Raw genomic sequence first — 23,444 nt, 5'->3', positions numbered from 1 at the left:
GGGGGTAGGCGGGAATGTGGAGTGATCAGTTCAGCCATGAACGTATTGAATGGCAGATCAGGCTCAAGGAGCCGAGTGGCCGACTCCTGCTCCTAATTCATATGAATTCGTATGTTCATATGTTCGTAGGCATTTCTCTCCATATCATTGCTTGAAGTGACCACTGCACAACTCTTATGAAATGAAACTCTCTTCTCCACACTGAGGACATCTTCCATTATGTAGGCACTATCACTGGGACAGACTGAGGAAAGAACTTCCAACCCAATACTTGGCATGCATGAGGCCTTGTGGTTTATCAGCCAGAGCAGAATTATATACCTCCACAATTTGTAACCTCACAGCTGACACGTTCCCCACTCCTCGATCAACAGCAGGCCAGGATGCACACCAAATGTTGAAGGACATGCCAGGAGAAACTAAAGACCTACCTTAAAATTATGTATCATACATGGCTAACTGCATGCTAACTTCCATAGCAGCAGGCTATATATAGATAACCACAAGCAATGAGTCAAAGCAAGGTTCTGTAGCCCTTCAACATGTAGTCAAGAATGGTGGTGGGTAACAAGACAACCAACAAGGGGAGGAGGCTCCTCAGCATCATTCATGGCAGAGCCCAGCACATGGGTGCAAGACACAACAACAACTTGCATTTATATAGAACCTTTTAATGTAATAAAACATTCCAAGGTTGATGCTACTTGGCCTCCTGCACCCTCTCAGGGTGACTGGGGATGGGAGTTAGTTTTAGCATAATCATGAAAAAGGACAAAGATAAAACAGGAGTAAAAATTCTAAATTGGGGGAAGGCAAATTTTACAAAACTGAGGTGATCTGGCGAATGTGGACTGGATACAGCTACTTGAAGGAAAATCAGTGGCAAACCAGTGGGAGGCATTCAAAAGCAAGATTCTACAGGCACAGTGTAGGCATTTCCCCACAAAGATAAAGATTTGGTACGGTCAAATCTAGAGCCCCCTGGTTATCTAGAAGCATACAGGGAAAGTTAAAGCAGAAAAAGAAAGCTTATGATGATCACAAAAAACTTAATACTTTAGAAAGCCTAGAGGAGAATGAAAGTGCAGGGGTGAAGTCAAAAAGGAAATTAGAAAAGCAAAGAGAGGACATGAAAAATTATTGGCAGGTAAAATCAAGGAAAACCCAAAGATGTTTCATCAGTACATTAAGAGCAAGAGGATAACTAAGGAAAGGGTAGGAGGATAGGGCCTATCAGAGATGTACAAGGAAATTTATGCATGGATGAGTTTTTTTGTCTGTCTTCACAAAGGAGAGGGATGATGCAGACATTGTACTAAAAGAGGAGTGTGAAATATTAGATACGCTAAGTATCTTCTTTGGCCTCCTTATCTCGAGAGACAATGGATACGCGCCTGGAGGTGGTTTGTGAAGCAGCGCCTGGAGTGGCTATAAAGGCCAATTCTAGAGTGACAGGCTCTTCCACAGGTGCTGCAGAGAAATTTGTTTGTCGGGGCTGTTGCACAGTTGGCTCTCCCCTTGCGCCTCTGTCTTTTTTCCTGCCAACTACTAAGTCTCTTCGACTCGCCACATTTTAGCCCCGTCTTTATGGCTGCCCGCCAGCTCTGGCGAACGCTGGCAACTGACTCCCACGACTTGTGGTCAATGTCACAGGATTTCATGTCGCGTTTGCAGACGTCTTTAAAGCGGAGACATGGACGGCCGGTGGGTCTGATACCAGTGGCGAGCTCGCTGTACAATGTGTCTTTGGGGATCCTGTCATCTTCCATGCGGCTCACATGGCCAAGCCATCTCAAGCGCCGCTGACTCAGTAGTGTGTACAAGCTGGGGATGTTGGCCGCCTCGAGGACTTCTGTGTTGGAGATACGGTCCTGCCACCTCATGCCAAGGATTCTCCGGAGGCAGCGAAGATGGAATGAATTGAGACGTCGCTCTTGGCTGACATACGTAGTCCAGGCCTCGCTGCCATAGAGCAAGGTACTGAGGACACAGGCCTGATACACTCGGCCTTTTGTGTTCCGTGTCAGTGCGCCATTTTCCCACACTCTCTTGGCCAGTTTGGACATAGCAGTGGAAGCCTTTCCCATGCGCTTGTTGATTTCTGCATCTAGAGACAGGTTACTGGTGATAGTTGAGCCTAGGTAGGTGAACTCTTGAACCACTTCCAGAGCGTGGTCGCCAATATTGATGGATGGAGCATTTCTGATTTCCTGCCCCATGATGTTCGTTTTCTTGAGGCTGATGGTTAGGCCAAATTCATTGCAGGCAGCCGCAAACCTGTCGATGAGACTCTGCAGGCACTCTTCAGTGTGAGATGTTAAAGCAGCATCGTCAGCAAAGAGGAGTTCCCTGATGAGGACTTTCCATACTTTGGACTTCGCTCTTAGACAGGCAAGGTTGAACAACCTGCCCCCTGATCTTGTGTGGAGGAAAATTCCTTCTTCAGAGGACTTGAACGCTGTGAAAGCAGCAGGGAGAAGAAAATCCCAAAAAGTGAGGGTGCGAGAACACAGCCCTGTTTCACGCCACTCAGGATAGGAAAGGGCTCTGATGAGGAGCCGCCATGTTGAATTGTGCCTTTCATATTGTCATGGAATGAGGTGATGATACTTAATAGCTTTGGTGGACATCCAATCTTTTCTAGTAGTCTGAAGAGACCACGTCTGCTGACGAGGTCAAAGGCTTTGGTGAGATCAATGAAAGCAATGTAGAGGGGCATCTGTTGTTCACGGCATTTCTCCTGTATCTGATGACTACTGGCAACATCTATGCAGTCATATTCAGCTGGCCTCAGACACCGGAAACATCAGAGGAATGTATGATGGCATGAAGAGAGCTCTTGGGCCAACCATCAAGAAGATCACCCCCCTCAAATCTAAATCAGGGGACATAATCACTGACCAACACAAACAAATGGACCGCTGGGTTGAGCACTACCTAGAACTGTACTCCAGGGAGAATGCTGTCACTGAGACTGCCCTCAATGCAGCCCAGCCTCTACCAGTCATGGATGAGCTGGACATACAGCCAACCAAATCGGAACTCAGTGATGCCATTGATTCTCTAGCCAGCGGAAAAGCCCCTGGCAACGACAGCATTACCTCTGAAATAATCAAGAGTGCCAAGCCTGCTATACTCTCAGCACTACATGAACTGCTATGCCTGTGCTGGGACGAGGGAGCAGTACCCCAGGACATGCGTGATGCCAATATCATCACGCTCTATAAAAACAAAGGTGACCGCGGTGACTGCAACAACTATCGTGGAATCTCCCTGCTCAGCATAGTGGGGAAAGTCTTTGCTCGAGTCGCTCTGAACAGGCTCCAGAAGCTGGCCGAGCGCGTCTACCCTGAGGCACTGTGTGGCTTTCGTGCAGAGAGATCGACCGTTGACATGCTGTACGCTAAGTATAATGAGAGAGGAAGTACTAGAGGGTCTGACATCCTTGAAAATGGATAAATTGCCAGGGACGGATGGATTGCATCTCAGGTTGTTAAAGGAAGCCAGGGAGGAAATAGCGGATGTGCTGAGGATCATTTTCAAATCTTCACTGGATACGGCCGAGGTGCCAGAGGATTGGAGGTCTGCGAACGTTATACCATTGTTTAAAAAGGGTGCGAGGGATAGGCCAAATAATTATAGGCCAGTCAGTCTGACCTTGGTGGTGAATTATTAGAATCAATTCTGAGAGAAAGGATAAACTGCCACTTAGAAAGGCACGGGTTAATCAGGGATAGTCAGCATAGATTTGTTAAGGGAAGGTCATGTCTTACTAACTTGATTGAATGTTTTGAGGAATTAACAAGGAGGATTGAATAGGGTAGTGCAGTGGATGTGGTCTGCATGGATTTTAGTAAGGCATTTGACAAGGTCCTGCATGGCAGACTGATCAGGAAAATGAAAGCTCATGGGATACAGGGGAATGTGGCAGGTTGGATCCAAAATTTACTCAGTGAGGGGAAACAAAGGGTAGTAGTCGAAGGATGTTTTTGTGAATGGAAAGCGGTTTCCAGTGGTGTTCCACAAGGCTCAGTGTTTGATCCCTTGCTGTTTGTGGTATATATTAATGATTTGGACTTAAATGTGGGAGGCATGATTGGGAAATTTTTTGATGACACAAAAAATGACTCTGTAGTTGATAGTGAAGAGGATAGCTGTAGACTCCAGAATAATATCAATGGTTTGGTTGAGTGGGCGGAAAAGTGGCAAATTGAATTCAATCCGGAGAAGTGTGAGGTAATGCATTTGGGGAGGGCAAATGAAACAAGGGAATACACAATGAAGGGGAAGATATTGAGAGGTGTAGAAAAGTGAGAAACCTAGGAGTGCATGTTCGCAGGTCCCTGAAGGTGGCAGGACAGGTAGGTAGAGTGGTGAAGAAGGCATATGGAATACTTTCCTCTATTGTCCAAGATATAGAATACAAAAGCAGGAATGTAATGCTGGAACTGTATAAAACACTGGTTTATAGCTGGAGTATTGCATACAGTTTGATCACCACATTACAGGAAGGACATAATTGCTTTGGCGAGAGTACAGAGGAGATTTACAAGAATATTACCAGGGCTTGAAAGTTGCAGCTATGAGGAAAGGTTGGATCGGCTAAGGTTGTTTTCCTTAGAACAGAGAAGGCTGAGGGGTGACTTAATTGAGGTGTACAAAATTATGAGGGGCCTTGATACAGCAGATAGGAAGGACCTGTTTCCCCTAGCAGAAGGGTCAATTACCAGGGGACACAGATTTAAGGTGATTGGTAGAAGGATTAGAGGGGACATGAAGAAAAACATGTTCACCCAGAGGGTGGTAGGTGTCTGGAATTCGCTGCCAGGAACGGTGGTGGAGGCAGAAACCCTCAACTCATTTAAAAGATACCTGGACATGCACCTGAAGTGCTGTAACCTGCAAGACTACGGACCAGGTGCTGGAAGGTGGGATTAGATTGGGCGGCTAGCTTTTTTGGCTGGCGCAAATACGATGGGCTGAATGACTTCCTGTACCATAATCTTTCTATGGTTCTAATAAATATGGCCTTTATGGCATCACATACAGCCAGAGAACAATATTTTTAAAAAAGGATGCTGGGTTAAAATATATTGTTGGGACAGAATGCAAAAAAACATCCTGCCTGTATGACACTTGATAGGGCAATGCCGAATGATGACACTGGAAGAGTGTTTTATTCTTCAAATTCAATCGCTTTCAATTCAATAAGGGCAAAAAATCACCAGTCATCCAAAAAATCCTTTTCCCTAGTGTAGCAAGTCTGTGAATTTGCTAGTAATCGATGATTTATAACATTTATTGAAAAGGCGATCACATTAAGAACTGCAGAACTAACTATGCATTTAAATAATTAAAGCAGATTAATACGTGAGAAATAAGAACCTAGGAGTGAGGCTGCAATTAGCATTCAAGCCAGGCAACTTCTAATGGATTTTCACACACATTAGTGGTATTACATCACATTCTCAAAGATATGTTCTATTGGACAGCATATTGAAATTTGTACAGAAGCTGAGATTTTCAAAGTACTTTACTCTTTCATCCAGCAATTATATACAGCTTCATGGTTAACTTCTGACTGATTGACTAACTTGTTTTTGCCATGTTTACAATGTAATTAAGCATTCAAAGGAGAGTTCAGCTTTTACTGGAGGTAACCAGAATAACCAACGTTATGAAAGTGCTTCCATTTTTTGTTAAGTTTTTTGAGGGCTTATATTTAAATGGTGGAAATGGATTTGATTTTGAAAGGCTAAAGATTTCGTAGATGCTGGAGCTTATTTAGTTGTTGACAGTTCACTGAATGGACACTGAGATGTTGTGTTTGAAAGCAACTTTTACTGGATGTCACATGCCTTGCGATAAATAAACAACAGAAACCTTGGTGACCTGGGGAAGATGTTTACAGAGAAGTGACTTTGACCTCGTCAGCAGACGTGGTCTCTTCAGACTACTAGCAAAGATCGGATGTCCACCAAAGCTACTAAGTATCATCACCTCATTCCATGACAATATGAAAGGCACAATTCAGCATAGCGGTGCCTCATCAGACCCCTTTCCTATCCTGAGTGGCTGTGTTCTCGCACCTACATTGTTTGGGATCATCTTCTTCCTGCTGCTCTCACATGCATTCAAGTCTTCAGAAGAAGGAATTTTCCTGCACACAAGATCCGATGGCAGATTGTTCAACCTTGCCCATCTTAGAGTGAAGACCAAAGTACGGAAAGTCCTCATCAGGAAACTCCTCTTTGCTGACGATGCTGCATTAACATCCCACACAAAAGAGTGTCTGCAGAGACTCATCAATAGGATTGTGGCAGCCTGCAACGAATTTGGCCTAACCATCAGCCTCAAGAAAACGAACATCATGGGACAGGATGTCAGAAATGCTCCATCCATCAATATTGGCGACCACGCTCTGGAAGTGGTTCAAGAGTTCACCTACCTAGGCTTAACTATCACCAGTAACCTGTCTCTAGATGCAGAAATCAACAAGCGCATGGGAAAGGCTTCCACTGCTATGTCCAGACTGGCCATGAGAGTGTGGGAAAATGGCGCACTGACACGGAACACAAAACTCCGAGTGTATCAAGCCTGTGTCTTCAGTACCTTGCTCTGCAGCAGCGAGGCCTGGACAACGTATATCAGCCAAGAGCGACGTCTCAATTCATTCCATCATCGCTGCCTCCGGAGAATCCTTGGCATCAGGTGGCAGGACCGCATCTCCAACACAGTAGTCCTCGAGGCGGCCAACATCCCCAGTTTATAGACACTACTGAGTCTGCGGCGCTTGAGATGGCTTGGCCATGTGAGCCACGTGGAAGATGGCAGGATCTCCAAGGACGCATTGTACAACGAGCTCGTCACTGGTATCAGACCCACTGGCTGTCCATGTCTCTGCTTCAAAGACGTCTGCAAATGCGACATGTAGTCCTGTGACATTGACCACAAGTCGTGGGATTCAGTTGCCATTGATTGCCAGAGCTGGCGGACAGCCTCAAAGGCGGGGCTAAAGAGTGGCGAGTTGAAGAGACTTAGCAGTTGGCAGGAAAAAAGACAGAAGCGCAAGGAGAGAGCCAACTGTGTAACAGCCCCGACAACCAATTTTATCTGCAGCGCCTGTGAAAGAGTCTGTCACTCTAGAATTGGCCTTTATAGCCACTCCAGGCGCTACTTCACAAACCACTGTCCACCTCCAGGTGCTTACCCATTGTCTCTCGAGACAAGGAGGCCAAAGAAGAAGAAGAAAAAGAAGATAGTGGTCAGGAGGTTCTGACCTGCTGTTTGGGGTTTCACTTCCGAGATATTGTTTTGGTTCAATTGGGGTGTGGACAGTGTTTAAAAAGCAGTTGAAGATCAACCTGCCAAGAAAGAAACCCCACCTCATCTGTCCCGCACCCCTCTGAGACCCTGAGAGGTCCAGTGTGTCAGCTTCTCTTTCCTCCTGTCTTTGAAAAAACCCGGCGAAAATAGAGTGTGATTGCAGAAGCCCCTGATGCTGCATTTCTCCTGGAAAGTCAATCAGACTATTTCTTGACATCTCCAGAACAAACTGCTTCTGATAAGATCCCAGTGACCTGTCACCATATACCCGGATGCCAGACCAAAAGGAACAACTGACATCGTTCCATATCATTTTTTTCTTCAAGAATTAGCAAGTATTTGGCCAAAGTATTCTTTTTTGTATTTTTTTGTAACAGAGCACTGCAGAGAGAATTTCTTTATTTTTTCAGTTTGTGTGTGGTGTATTTTAAAAGGGAACTTTCATATTTCAATCTTTGTGTTAATGCTTTGATTTGCTACTGGATATGTCTTGTTTTATTATAAACTGATAATTTTGTTGTTTATTAAAGAAACCTGGTTGGTGTATTTTATTCTGGGATAAAGAGTAGAATATGTGATTGACCACATAGGTAACTGGGTAGACATTTAAATATATGTTGTGACCTGTGGAGAAGTGGAACTAGAAAAGACAGTGCACTCCTCCCGCCTCGATCATACCACCAGGAATATAAAATTAAAACCAGAAATTTTGGAAATGCGCAATAGGTCAGTCAGCATCTGAAAGATCAGGATTGGTTTTCATTGCTGTTTTGCATGAAGTGAAAATTATGTTTCTTGATTTAAGCCATAGACACATCTAAAGCTCCTGCATTTGTTATATATTTTATGGTTAAAAGAGATTTCGATAAACTTTGACTAACATTAGAGATTCAGAAGTATTGTTCACACTGGAAAATGGGTATATGAAACAAACTATCAGTTATCTCTAGGTTGATTGATACCTTTAAAAAGGGGAAATATGATTGAGAGTTATAGAGATATTAATACATCTGTTTGGCTCACATGAGGGCAAGGTAGAAAGTATAGAGATCATGGAAATGGATAGGATTCAGCTAATGATGTAGTCAGGAATAGGTTGTGGAAGCAGTTGCCTGGATGCAACAAATATCCCTGCCTTGTCCCAAGCTTCCTGGTTACTGAATGGCCATGATAGGTCTTGTTGAAATTCACAACAAATCCATTCTATGCATTTAAAAAAACAAATGATATTTAGGATCATCCAACAAAGTTGATTAAATGTCTTTGTTTAACGTCAGGTTTTCCCTTACTTTTTTAAAAATGATAACTTATATTGAGGAATTTAGTAATCTTGATAAAGACTACATGAATATGCATCCCGAAATCCTGGCATACAAGGGCCAGGAGTATGAAGTATCCCCAGAAGAGGATGTCTCCAATTTGGCTTCAAATTATGCTTTTTTTATTTATTCATTCATTGCATGTAAGGCCAGCTTTTGTTGCCCATCTCTAATTGCCCTTGAGATGGTGGTGGTGAGCTGCCTTCTTGAACTGCAACAGTCCACGGGCTGGATTTCGTTCAGCTCCCGGTGTTGGCTGGAAGATCAGAGTGGAAGCAGCCTGCCATGGTGCACGATGCCAAGGGAAGCTCTGTGGCAGTACATCTGGTGCTCCGCGGTGGGACCCGGATTTCAATATTAAAATCAGCTATTTAAATGTATTTAAATGGATGCCAGAGTGATCTTACTGGCAGTTCCAGATCCCGAGTGACGTATGGTATGGCACTCTTGCGCCTTCACTTTACCCTCCAGGGAAAGCTGGCACCACTGAGGTGGAGAAGGGGGGATCTCTGCATTTGTAGTGACGTGGGTGGGACGGGGGGAAGGGGTTAACATTGCATTGTCAGTGTAGTGGGGGGATGGAAGGGTTGAACTCGGCACTTAGGTCAGTTGGGGGGGCTAAAGAGGTCAACACTGCACTTAGTGCAATTGGGACAGAAAAGGGGTAATCAGGGCTTTTCTAGTGTGTTGTGGGATGGGTGGGTGGGTCAAACTTTTTTTTGTTGCAGTTGGGGGGTCAACTTTCATCTGACAACGCAGGCTTGGCAGCCCTTTCAAAATGGCGTCAGCGCCTGTGCAGAAACAATGTTTGTAATACATTGTATAATCATGTCAAGTTATGAACTTTGTTTTACTTTTTAGTTCAGAATTTTACCAGAAAAATCTGTTCTTATGGTAATGAACAATAAAAACTAATTGCAAGCAATATTTTTGTGAACTTTAAATGAGCTTAAAATTCAGCTTGAAACTGTTAAACCAGCTTTGTATTTCCTCAATGAACAGTGTTAAACTGACAGTGAACAAGGAGCATCATATTTTACCTCTATGACAACTTAATCCTGGCAGAATGTATGAGAATCAAGTCATGTGATTGAATATAAAAATTGAATGCAATTCAATCCTAGCCAATCAAATAGTCAGAAGTTACAATCCAACCATCCTGATTGGAAACTTTGAGTCTTGAAGGGAGTGCTCTGGAGTAATTCATCCCTTTACAGAATACAGTACCTATGTGATTAAACTGTTCAATAGTGAATGTGTGTGCCATATTTACTTGGCAAATGACTCTGTTACATAGTTTGTGCATTTCCAGTTGCAAATATGTATTACAGTAAATTAATCAGCCATAACATTTAGTACATTTTGAATTGTGTATATAGTTGGCTGCAATTCCATAGATATCCTGCATTTGATTCTGCTATCCAGCACTCCCAGCATGGAGCAATGTTTGCAGGAAGCATATCTCAGGAAATCAGACCATAGGTTACCAATAACTGTCTGCCCCAATGCAATTCAATGTACAGATTGTAAACATTCAATCTGTTTCTTGTCATAGTTATAATCATTGTCTTACGAGTGCTGATTGTGGTCTCTACTGATTACTCTGGGTCTGTCGTTAGATTCACTGAATTTGACTTTTCGGTGAGAACAGTGATATTGAGCAGCTTAGATGGATAGTACTATTTCTTCTTGAGAGGAATTAACTTTTGCTTCAGATTTCCTTGTTTACTGTACTCTGTAGTCAGAGTGTTAATATCTTGTCTTACTGTCAATTTGAGAATTTTTTTGAGATTTCAAAGCTGATGAATATTTATATCTATGCCAGTAGACTTGTCTTGTATGGTAATTTTGCTAACCTCACTTGTGTAGTTTAATCAAAGCAATGTTCTGACCATGACATGTCTATGTTTTGTCATAGAATTGCACAGAAACAGTGCTGTGTCTCATATATGGAGGAACACAGCTGCTTAGTTGGTATGAACTTTGCAAAAGAAAATGAAGACTGCTATGCGAGCCCAAATGATGTCTGTGGAGCGGACATATACAAGGCAAGATTTCTCAGCACCTTATCTTCCTCATAAACTATTTTAACCATTAACGTTGATTATAAGAAGACAGGCTTTGATATGATCATACTCAAATGCACTGATTCCATAAAATGCAGTTATTCTAAAAGAAGAAAGAAGGATGCATCTATATAGCATCTTTCACAATCTCGGGTCTTTCCAAAGTGCTTTATAGCCAGTTAAGTACTTTGAGAAGTATATTCACTGTTGGAAACTGCTGCACGAGGCAGACTGTTATGAAAATCTTTAGTTTGTAGCTTGCAGAGTAATATAAAACTAACAACAATCTTTTACTTCATTAGAAATGATTGAATTTACAGCCCAATGATACACTTAGAGGATAGTTGTACTACAATTGCAGGTTGGTATTTGTACAATTCAATCCATGGAGAGTAGATCCAAGTTACACTGATGGCTGCATGGCATACTGCGCCCAGCAAAAAGTGGTTTTGCAGATGTATAAGTAACCTGTAGGAAGCTTGACTATCCCCGAATATTAAAGATGCAAATTCAAGCTGATAGGCTGCATAGCCTTAAGATTAGAGCTAAGTTATTCAGTGGTGATGTCAGAAAACATTTCTTCACATGCAGAGTAGTTTAAAGCTGGTTCACTTTCCCCCAAAAAACTATTGAGGCTGGGGGATGATTTGAAAATCTCAATTGATAGATTTTTGTTAGGCAGACCTTGCTTGATTTGCCAATTTCATCTTGAAAGTTGCAATTGGGGTCCTACAATACGATTAGGACCCAATTTGCATATTTAAACAGCCTCCTGCCTGTTTTGGGAGGACGGCAGTCAGAAAATAGAAATAAACTAAAAAAAAACTTCTCCATCAAATAGCAGTTTCATAGTGTAATGATTTATTTATATCTGCTTTCCTCTAATTCTCCTTACAGAAATGCTGTGACTGCTGTACATTAGGAATTACATTTCAGAGCCAGTATGGAGGATGTGAAGAAAAGCCAAGTCTGGGCTACCCTTGTAGTCAGGCATTTTTAAGCTGTTGTGAGGGAGCTGAAGATATCACTCACCTTCCAGTGAGAAGATGGCTCAAGCCAAAGCCACTGCCAGAGACAGCTCTTGTTCCTGAGCAAGGTGCAGTATAGTTTTGCAATTTTCTCCAAAAGGAAACAAAATCATAAAATATGAAATGCCAGTCATCGTAACAGGGATAAGTCATGGACTGCAAAAGACTTTGGGGAGATGTTTGACAGCCAGACGCCTGTTTCTCGTCTGAAAAAGCAGGTAACTGGCAGTTGAAAATCCATAGTGGCCACTCAGTGCTCAACCTGAAAACCTGCTCAAAACCTCCCCCAACTAGCTACCATATTCTATTCCATTCAGGTCGTCTAGCTTATTGTCGTATTAACTTTAATTGAAAACTACTTCTGAGCTTTGTTGTTGTGATCTTTTTATCCAACATTTAAATTGAACCTGAAGAAATTTGAAAACATCAGCTTTGAACCAACATAAAAGATTGTTGGGATCTGGAACGCTCTATCTGAAAACGTGGTGGAGGTTGATTCCATAAATAATTTAACAGGCAGTTGAAAAGGTACTTGAGGATGAGGGTTATGGACAGAAAGCAGAGATGTGGGACTAAGCATGATTGTTCTTTCTAAGAGCCAGCACAGGCATAATGGGCTGAATGGCCTCCTTTTGCATGGTAAGTTTCTATGATTCTATGAGAACAGAAAACACACAGGTTACATAAAGAGTTTAGTGGCTGAATAGGACCTTAATTGCAGAGTGACACGACAGGCACTTAACTTACAAGCGCAATAAAAGGTTTATTGCAGGCCTGACACATTGACAATTTGTTTTTCCAAAAACCACTGAGTAATATTAAGGTGGTTTTTGTCTGTCTGCTGCCCATTAACATTGAAAAACAGCAGGCAGATTAATTCTTTTTAGTATTTCTCACCCCGTGCCCAACTCTATTTCAATCAGGCCTCAATGTCTACTGCTGGTCAAAGCACACTAATGAAATGTTTATGTATGTGGACATTCCACCCAGTAGTCGTGGTTATAAAGCCACCTAATGAGCGGCCATTAAAAAGACTTCTGGAAACTGCATCCAAACACCCAAAAGAAGATCTATAACATTGATTTTTTTTTGGGGGGTGGGGGGGTGACAAGGAGCAGCATGCCTGCTCAAAAGTCTTCCCACCCACTGCCAGTCACAGACCCAAACCCTCGGAATTCTCCAACCCTCTTTAGGATTTGACTACTGGCTCAGTTCTGCAGAGGAACTGCTGTATTTCCTGTATGTTTCCCCATCCCCCAGCTCCCAGAATCTCCGATCGGTGGGGAACCATCAGTGCTTGTTGAGTAGTGGCAACTTGCAGATTATATTCATGAGGTCCAACCAGGAAAATGGTTACGGTCTCTCATTAGGACTGTCCAATTGCTCAGACCTCCACCTGCTTGGCATGTGTTCTATAAAAAAAAGTCAACCTTGTTATGCTTTCTGTTCATGCATTCAGTGATTATAGTAGTTTATTTAAGTTAGTTTTGATAAGTTGAGACAACATAATTGCTTTAGTCAGTGAAGGTTTACCATCATGGAAGGCTGATGCATACTCTCTGATACTCAGTTGCTGGGATAAAAACAGTGGTGATTGTCTCATGTTTATATTCTGAAGTGGTGGAAAGGAGCAGTAAAGGCTTTCATTGTTATGCAGTAATTTATACTCAGAGGCCAGTTAGTCTGTGGAATATAGTACAACAGTTCATGTGTTATAGTTGGCACAGTGTAGGGCAGTTTAAAATACTGTCATGTTTCAATGTGCATAGATTTGTGCTGTTATAATGTGCTGTATGAAATTGGTAGCCAGAAATGAATGAACTTCAGAAGTAGCTTACTGAAAATAAGTTATGAATGAGATATTAATGAATAGTATTATAATTAAATGAACATCTGCCTTTATTTGCAAAGTTAAAAAATATGGTGGTATATTTGTTTTTTTAATAAGGTTTAAGCCATATCAAGTTCTAAATAAAAATAGAAATGCTGGAAATACTCAGCAGGCCTGGCAGCATCTGTGAAGAAAGAAGCAGAGTTAACGTTTCAGGCTGCAGATGACTTAAGAGTATTTCCAGCACTTTCTGTTTCTATGTCAGATTTCCAGCATCCGCAGTATTTTGCTTTTATCTAAATGGTTACATATCTGTTTTGTTTCATTTAAAAAAAAAAGTAGATAGTTTGCAAACTTCCCTATTCATAAAGCCTGTGACACAGGTGTCTGAACCATGATTCTGTTTCCTGAAGTAGGTACATGGTGTAAACTCAGCATGGTTGCCTGTCCAATCCAGAAGTAAGGGCATCAAAGATTTGAACTCCAGCCATCCATAGCCGCAAGCAGTACTGAGAGAAAACAATGCCTGCAATTTGGACCTAACCTTGAGGGTTCTGCTACAGATTCCTGTGAAGTTGCCATTCACTGATTAGTGCACTCATTTGCGAACCTCCGGCACTTGCTCCAGCAATATTGGTTTTGCCATTCTGCCGAGCCAACAATGTATCACACAGGGTGTTCTGCATGTTCACAAAAGACATTGGGCCGGATCTCATGATCAGTGGCGCAGTGATGGTGCTCACCGTTGACAATGAATAAATCTACGCAGGAACCTACAATGATTCCCACGTGAAAATTTTGGCTGCCTTGAGGGACAATTCCCTCCCAGCATCGGCTTTAGCACAGTCCAGCAGCACTGTGTAGTGGGTAAAAGTGGCAGGCTGTCGTCGGCGTGGGTTACAGTCACTGCATCACAAAAGCTGTATAAAACAGGCTGCTGCAGTAAAAATCAGATTTAGCAGACATGATTGATTCTACGAAACTAAAAATTTAAACATATTTTTGGAAAATTAACAAATTACACACATAGAGCTGAATTTTATTCGGGCGCCGCACTCTGTGGCGGTGCCCTTTAAGCTCAGCGTGGTGCCCACATTCAGTGGCTGCCGAGGAGCCCCCATGATATTTCGCGCGGGGGCTCATTTAAATAGAGGGGGCAGAGCGGCAACCCCGATGACATAAGGGGGTGGCCGCTGTGTCCTCAACAATGGCGTCCGGCATCCCTGCACAGGCGCCGGTGCCCGTTTTCAAAGGGCTTCAAGCCCTTCAGTAACATTTTAAAATTTAAAGGTCCCTATTTCCGGGAAATGAAAATAAATTTAAATTTCAACTCTAAATCCCATCTCCCACTCCCCAATGGGTAATTTATATATTAATTGCCCTCTCCCCCCATAATAAACCTTTTATTAGTATCCAGAACTTTCCCCTGAAATTAGTTCCCTTTGACCCTCAACCCCTTCCCACCATCCCCACATCCAATTAAAACTGATTTCCCTGCTCCTCCACCCCTCCCGCCCTGAAAATTCTATTGCTCCCCCCTCCCCACCAGGTTCTCGCCCAGAACTCCGTGCGGAGTTCCGAAGGCACGCAGAGCACGAACGGGTTAATTTGAATTTCATTAGGCCTGATTTTAATATGGAGATGTAGGGCCCGCCGCCTGGTGGCAGGGGGGCCACACCGAGGACCCGCCGCCACCGGTAATATGCGGTGGGCCCTTCTCGACATCGCAGATCGAAGCAGGCCTCTCCCCGTATCATTTTACCAGCCCCCGTGCCACAACCTGTGGCGTTGAGGGACTGGTAAAATTCAGCCTACAATTTTACAAAAGTAACTTTAAACATATTTCAAAATTAGAAATGTAAACACATTTTTAAAAAGTGCAATAATTTTAATCAGATAAATCATTAAAAAAATCAATATTTAAAAATTCTGCTAAAAAGTCATAGATTTTATTTTTTAACAAGATTTATTAGACTTTTAAAAGGTTTCTTGTTAAAAAGTCAATTCGTTTTATTTTATGAGATCTTTTCTGGTGTGGACCTCCTCATTAAGTATTTGCAAATTGAGATGAGGCCCCTTATGCCTGGAAATACAGGTCTAAAATTTTAAAGCTCAAAATCGCACTGATTCAATATTTGCTGTTCAAATTAGTGAGCCTTGGGAAACAGTGTTGCTTGGGCCACTGAAACTTACAGATTTTTTTTATTCTTCCATTGGATGTGAGTGTCACTGTCTAGGCCAGCATATGCTGCCCATCCATAATTGCCCTTGAGAAGGTGCTGGTGAGCTACTTTTTTGAACCCCTGCAGTCCATATGGTGTAGGTGCACCCACAGTGCTATTAGGAATGGAGTTCCATGTTTTTGACCCAGTGATAGCGAAGGAACGACGATATAGTTCCAAGTTAGGTCGGTGTGTGCTTTGGAGGGGAACTTGCCGATGGTGGTGTTCGCATGCATCCGCTGCCCTTGTCCTTCTAGATGGTAGAGATCGTGGGTTTCGAAGGTGCTGTTGAAGGAGGCTTGGTGAGTTGCTCAAATGCATCTTTTATATGGTACACACTGCTGTCACTGTGCACTGGTGATGGAGGGAGTGATTGTTGAAGGCAGTGAATGGGTTGCCGAATAAGCAGGCTGCTTTGTCCTGGATGGTGTTGAGCTTCTCGAGTATTGTTGGAGCTGCACCCATCCAGGCAAGTGGAGAGTATTCCATCACACTCCTGATTTGAGCCTTGTAGATGGTGGACAGGCTCTGGGGAGTCAGGAGGTGAATTACGTGCTGCAGAATTTCCAGTCTCTGACCTGCTCTTGTAGCCCTTGTATTTATATGGCTAATCCAGTTAAGTTTCTGGTCAGGATGTTGATGGTGAGGGATTCAGCGATGGTAGTGCCATTGAGCATTAAGGGGGGATAGTTATACTCTCTCTTGTTGGAGATGGTCATTGCCTGGCATTGGTGTGGCACAGTTATTACTTGCCACTAACAGTCCAAGCCTGGATGTTGTCCAGGTCTTGCTGCATGCAGGCATGGAATGATTCAGTATCTGAGGGGTTGAGAATGGTACTGAACACTGCAATCATTAGGGAACATTTATAGTGCATGTGCATATGAGAAGTTGCGTTGCCTCTCTGACATTCAGTAGTGGTGAATGCTGAACTCTTCACCGTTACTGGCACCATAAAATCCGGCCCTGCATAATGTGTTCTTGCTTGTTACTAAGCTCTCTTCGGTAGTCAGCTTCCATAAAGTAAGAATTCAGGGCCCCTATAGCAGACGACCTAGAAAGTCAGTAGAAAGTAAAATCAGTTGGTCTAACAAGTGGTTGATCTGTCACTGCCCATTTTGATCCCCCACTGAAGTTGGAATTTTATCCCCATAGTGTTGCTAGGGAGTGGGTGAATGTTGTGTGAGTTTACATCCTTGAATGCAGAAGCATACACAATGAAAGGATAAAATGGAAGGAGACACTCAATTTCTAAGACACAGTGGGCTGGATTTTGTGTAGGAGGCTGGGCTCCTGGCACCGGGCTGAAGAGGTGGGGAGAACTTGTGCTCAGCCTTTTTCTGCACCACCCCCCCTTCCCCACACCAGAGTAATCCTCCGGTCTTTCTACATCAAAGTTTCATGAGCCGGGATACTCGTCCCTTTAAAGATGGGGATTTCCCCTCCATGAGCTGCAGGCCCTCTGATTGGCGAGAGTGGTGGCCACTGCCGGTACTGCAAAGCCCTTGGACTCAGGCCATGCTGGAACCCCACACCAGAGGTAGATGAGACAGTATTGCCGGGTCACTCCAGAAGGTGCCCAGGTGGTGGTTGGGGTTGGGGGGGAGGGGGGTGCGAGGGTGTGATCATGCAGTCCAAGGAGAGGGTGGATCTTGGGGTGGGGGCGGGGGGAGGTGGGGGTGAAGTGGTTCCTGGTGACGGTTTTCCGTTGGCTAAAGATTGCCCTCAGGGAGTGTGCCTTATGTTGTTACGAGGTGACCTACCCGTATGGCAGAGGCTCCCCTGCCACTGGTAAGATCTCAGCAGCGCTTGGAAGAGGCCCTTAGCTATTAATAGGCCACTTAAGGGCCTCAATTGGCCTCTGGACGTGAAGACTGTCGTTGGCCTATCCCATCCACGGGATAATGTTTTGGCGATGGGGCGGCCACCCGTTGCAATACTCCGTGCCCACCCACCCCGCCTCAGGGGGGACCCATAAATTCCCAGCCAAAGTCTTCAAACAGACCTATTGATAAACTGAAAAAATGGCCAGAATTTTCTCAATCCCATTTTTGCCAAAGTTATGCTAAAATCCTCACCTGTTTTCACGTCTAAATTTGCTGAAATGAACTTGCACCCAAATTTCCCATGGAACTCATTTGCCTACACTAGAGCATAAAAATTGACATAAAAGAAGCATGAATCGCACCACCAGTAGGGCAAATAGTGAGGGAGATGTTGTCTTCTGCCATGATATCTCACATTTAGAACCTCTTGTCTCAACTTCTCCTTTTCCTCTTCCAATATTATACAGAATAGGGCTATACGCATTGGGAATGTCATTTCAGGCTGAAAGGCAGGGATCTGTAAAAGGTCGAGCGCTCTGAGAGTGACAGCATTTAGGTTAAGTACAATGCAGGTCTCAGAAAGAATTGTTCTTTTTAAATGTGAAGAAAACTATTGTCAAACACCAGAAACATCAGTTATGTTGAGATCAGGTGACTCTGGGCAAGCTGCCCCGACATTTCTTGGTGTAAATCTATACCAGTGCATCACTGGCGGAAATGCAGAAAACTCGTGTAAGCTTATGTTTTGCAGGCAGGGCGCAAATAAATGAACTTCAAAGGGTTTTGGTGGACATACTGCAAACAACACAAGCGATTAAGGAAATTCACATGTACCCTGTTTGATGCATAAAACAGATGTAAATCAGTTGCATGCAAATTTCCTCACAAATAAAAGGTGCTACACTGTTCTTATGCTGAAAAGTTCCAGGAGATTTTAGGACAATATTTTATAAAATAAAAAAAAAAGTGTTACACAGAATGTTACAAAAAGCTTTAAAAAAATCAAGCAATGTGCAAATGGAACAAATGGCAAAATAGAAATATTTAAATGGACGTTAGAAAAGACAGAGTGAGAATTTTAAAATCCAAAAATGTGTGGGTTGGGGGTCAGGTGAGATGATGTTTTAAAAATCTCAAACCTGACCCCAACCCACCTCCAATTCGCCCACTTTCAGGCTTAACAGTGGCTAGACAAGCGGGAGCAGCCAACCTGCTCCCAGGATGCAGGTTATCCATTTAAATATTTTATTGAGGGTGGCAGCCTCAGATTTCACCTGTTTTACAGGTTGAACCCTGGCTGACGCTGTTTCCCTGCCTCGGGAAACCTGGTAAATCAATCAAAGAAGCGAGGATAGCTTTGGGGGTCCCACTGCTTGTGGGACAGGAGGAGCAAGAGAGACGATGTGACCAGTTGGTTTCTATCTTTCCCAGAATTAATAAACACAGTGAGGCAGAGTTTTTGTTTTGGGTGCAATCAGCAATTTGAGTGCAAATTTTGCTTGAAATTGCACTAGTTTTATGAAGAGAAGTTATGGTTTTAAGTTTCTGCTCAAACTCATTAACATAATCACAAGATCTTCCATGAACCACTGCAAACGGGCAGCTTTTTAAAATGTAATTGTTTATTTTCTCCCTGCATTAAGATATATCCTTGATGTATTTGAGTGGTAGCCTGGTTTAATTTTATTAATACAGCTGGAATTGGGTTTATCAAAAAGAAAAGCATTTTAGTTAGTGAGTAAGCTGGTTTTAAATAACTGGGTGATTTTAAAAAAGCTAAATAGACCCATTAACTAGTTTCGTTGGTGTCCACTTATCCACTTAACCTAAATGCTGTCACTTTCAGTGCACGCAAACATTTTCAGACCCCTGCTCTTCATCCTGGAATTGCCTCCCCAATGGGTATATTTTGTATAATATTGGAAGAGGAAAAGGAGCAGTAGAGACAAGCGGTTTCTTATTAAATTAAATATTTTAAACATTTTTTCAAATGTGCCTACCAGTGCCTCTGTGCCTAAAAAAAAAGGTAATTTAAAGAGCCTCATTGATGAGCTGCTAATGGGTTCAACTGGCAGAAACTTGCCACGTTCATTAATTTGATCGGGGTCCTGGCCGATTTTTGTGGGTGCAGTCAGCTTCCTGGAAGATTTTTTTTTTTGTAAACCTACAGAAAACTCAACCCTCAGTATAGTTTTCTGTAAAAACAAAATTATTACTCACTGCTGGTAAACTCAAGCAAATCTGTTTGAAACTGGATGTTGCTAGTCTGGAAAATTGGCTTCCAATTACAGATATTCCGAGAATAGGCTAATTTACACATTCTATTCACACTGATTTCAATGAATGGGTTTTATACAGGGTGGGCAATCCTGTCTGCCAGACTTCCACTTATGCAGCGAAGATGAAAATTTACCCTAATCTGTTACTGCAGTTGATCCAAAGAAAGTTTAATAAAATCATAAAATAAGCAAAAATGTATATATATATGTTCAAAATAGAAATTGCCAGCTTTTCTTTATAAGCATTTATTTTATAAGCATTTGATAAAGTGCCAAATAACAGACTTGTGAGCATAGTTATAGCTCATGGAATAAAAGGGACAGTAGCAACATGGATACAAAATTGGCTGAGTGATAGGAAACAGTAAGTAGTGGTTAATGGATGTTTTTTGGACTGGAGGATGGTTTGTTGTGGAGCCCCCCAAGGGTCATTGTTAGGACTCTTGCTGTTCCTGATATGTATTAATGATCTAGATCTTGGCGTACAGGGTACAATTTCAAAATTTGCGGACGATACAAAACTTGCAAACATTGTGAACTATGAAGAGGATAGTGTAGAACTTCAAAAAGACATAGACAGGTTGGTGGAATGGGTGGAAAAGTGGCAAATGGAATTTACTGCAGAGAGGTGTGAAGTGATTCACTTTGGTAGGAAGAACACAGAGCGACAATATAAAATAAAGGGTGCAATTCTAAAAGGGTGCAGTAGCAGAGGGACCTGGGTGTATATGTGCATAAGTCAATGAAGGCTTCATTAATAGGGGCATAGAGAACAAAAGGAAGGAAGTTATGTTAAGCTTGTTAGAACACTGGTTCGGCCTCGAATGGAGTATTGTGTCCATTTCTAGGTGCCACACTTAAGGAAAGATTAGAAGGTATTGGAGAGAGTGCAGAAAAGGTTCACAAGAATGGTTCCAAGAATGAGGAACTTCAGTTATGTGGATAGATTGGAGAAGGTGGGACTGTTTTCTTTGGAGATGAGAAGATTGAGAGGAGATTTGATAGAGGTGTTCAAAATCATGAGTGGTCTGGACAGGGTAGATTGGGGGAAAACTGCTCCCATTGGTGGAGGGATAGAGAACAAGAGGGCACAGATTTAAGGTAATTGGCAAAAGAAGCAAAAGCGACATGAGGAAAAACTTTTTTTCACGCAGCGACTTGTTAGGATCTGAAATGCACAGTCTGTGAGTGTGGTGGAGGTAGGTTCAATCGAGGCATTCAAGAGGGAATTGGATTGTTATCTGAAAAGGAAGAATGTGCAGGGTTATGGGGGAGAAGGCCAGGGAGTGGCACTAGATAAACTGCTCTTTTGGAGAGCAGCGCAGACAAGACGTGCTGAATGGCCTCCTTCTGTGCTGTAACAATTCTGTGATAAGGAGAGAAATGATGAGCCATAATTTCATTCAGAAAGACAAAATATACTGTTACATCAAACTGATGCTATAAGTAATGGCACAGATGGTTCTAGTCGGCATGCTAGAAAAGGAAACTGTGTTGGAAACAATACCTTGGCTCTAATGCAAAGAGAAAAATTTATACACGTTGGCAGGAGGTTCTGACACATTTCAAAGACCAGTGGAAAATACTCTTTGATGTACATTACATAAAATCCTGCAGGAATACAGATTAATAGCATGATTTTAATTGTACCTCTGACAACATAATAGAAGAGCAAAAATATACACAAGATTTGTTTCCTCAGTTTAGAATATCAAAACCAAAAATGTGGAGCAACTGTAAGTTTTAAGGGCTATAAAGAAAATAATTAAAAATTGAACCAGTACTTATGAAAGATGCAGATGAAAAGAAGCCAAGGCAATAGATACTGTGATATAGAATCATTTATTATGGAATCTCTATTTCTTAGAGCGTTTTCTGTAATGTTATCCTGGAACAAAGTTAAAGGAATAAAGCCTTTGACTATTATTGAAAAGATTTTACATTAAATAAAAGGAGAAATTAAGTATATAATGCATAACTATATTTTAGTTAAATTTAAAATAGCACTGAATAATATACACCGAACAAAAGTGCCAGTCTCCAATAAAATGCCTTTTCATATGAGAACATCTGAAGCAAGGAAAGTCTGAATATAATTGTGTGGAAATTGTGGTTACTTTTTCTACAAAACAACAGTGACCAGACTTCAAAGGTCTGAGACATCCTAAGGATGTGAACAGCACTATATAAATGAAGTTCTTTCTTGTTAACAATGGATGATCAAATGCTTAGAAATGACAAGTACTCCTTTTAAAATCTAACTCATTTTAAACTGATGTTGGTGCCACAAAATTATTTTTACAAAATCCATTTTTTTTAAATTTAGAGATACAGCACTGAAACAGGCCCTTCGGCCCACCGAGTCTGTGCCGGCCAACAACCACCCATTTATACTAACCTGACAGTAATCCCATATTCCCTATCACCTCCCTACACTAGGGGCAATTTACAACGGCCAATTTACCTATCACCTGCAAGTCTTTGGATGTGGGAGGAAACTGGAGTACCCGGCGAAAACCCACGCAGACACCGGGAGAACTTGCAAACTCCACACAGGCAGTACCAGAATTGAAACCGGGTCCCTGGAGCTGTGAGGCTGCGGTGCTAACCACTGCGCCACTGTGCCGCCCATTGCTATGTGACAATTTTTATCTCAAAAGGGAGAAACTTCAATGAAAATGCAACAAACTTCGGCTACTTTGCAGAAATTGGTGTTTTATTTATGTTTGTCGGGATTGGTTTAGGCAGCAATTGAGGAGACTTGGTCTGTATTCTCTGAAGTTTAGAAGAATGAGAGGTGATCTCATTGAAGCATACACAAAATTCTTACAGGGCTTGAAAAGGTTGATACAGGAAGAATGTTTCCCCTGGCTGGGGGAACCAGGAGACACAGTCTCAGAATAAGGGGCAGGTCATTTAGGACTGAGATGAGGAGGAATTTCTTCACTCACAGGGTGGTGAATCTGTGGAATTCTCTTCCCCAGAGGGCTGTGGAGGCTCAGTCATTGAGTATGTTCAAGACAGAGTTTGATAGATTTCTAGATATTAAAGATATCAAGGGATATGGGTAGTGTGGCATTGAGGTAGAATATCAGCCATGATGTAGTTGAATGATGGGGCAGACTCAAGGGGCTGAATGGTCTACCCCTACTCCTATTTCCTATGTCTCTATGTTTCAACTATTACAAAAGAAAGAAATACTTATTTTCAGTGTGCAGCTATTTTCCCAATGGGCTGTACACTGACAGTACTGCATTAGCACCCATAAAGGTACAATAGGGTAATGGAGGCAGGCTTGTGTAATACAGTCTACTTTCAGATTTTCCATTGTTTTTGAATGAGCAGTGATGAGGACAGATGAAAGGAACACTCCATTGTGCAGAAATAACAAGAATGCCTTTATTGGGGGGGGGGCGACTGTAGAGTGTCCTCAGCAGTTAGCTCTCCACCCATATGATACTTTCTTCTTGAAATAAATCACAGTTTCCTGTATTTGCCACTTCATGAGATTCATGCATTCCAATAAATGCGTTTAGTGCCAGCACTG

The 23,444-nt window shown here is 42.4% G+C and overlaps 1 protein-coding gene across 4 annotated transcripts in view; it reads left to right on the top strand.

The window, feature by feature from the left end:
- Window positions 1–23,444, top strand: part of fbln2 (fibulin 2) — a 213,336-nt gene that overhangs the window by 115,502 nt on the left and 74,390 nt on the right. For all 4 annotated transcript variants that reach the window (XM_068051792.1, XM_068051791.1, XM_068051793.1 and 1 more), the window contains exons 6-7: window positions 10,564–10,693; window positions 11,609–11,807. In XM_068051792.1, coding sequence (XP_067907893.1) covers window positions 10,564–10,693; window positions 11,609–11,807 — 329 coding nt within the window. The remainder of the gene's footprint in view (window positions 1–10,563; window positions 10,694–11,608; window positions 11,808–23,444) is intronic.

The sequence above is a fragment of the Heterodontus francisci genome, chromosome 19 (assembly GCF_036365525.1).
Source record: "Heterodontus francisci isolate sHetFra1 chromosome 19, sHetFra1.hap1, whole genome shotgun sequence".
Lineage (NCBI taxonomy): Eukaryota > Metazoa > Chordata > Chondrichthyes > Heterodontiformes > Heterodontidae > Heterodontus > Heterodontus francisci.
The sequence above is the reverse complement of the archived record's forward strand: the minus strand, read 5'-3'. Positions and strand labels throughout refer to the sequence as shown.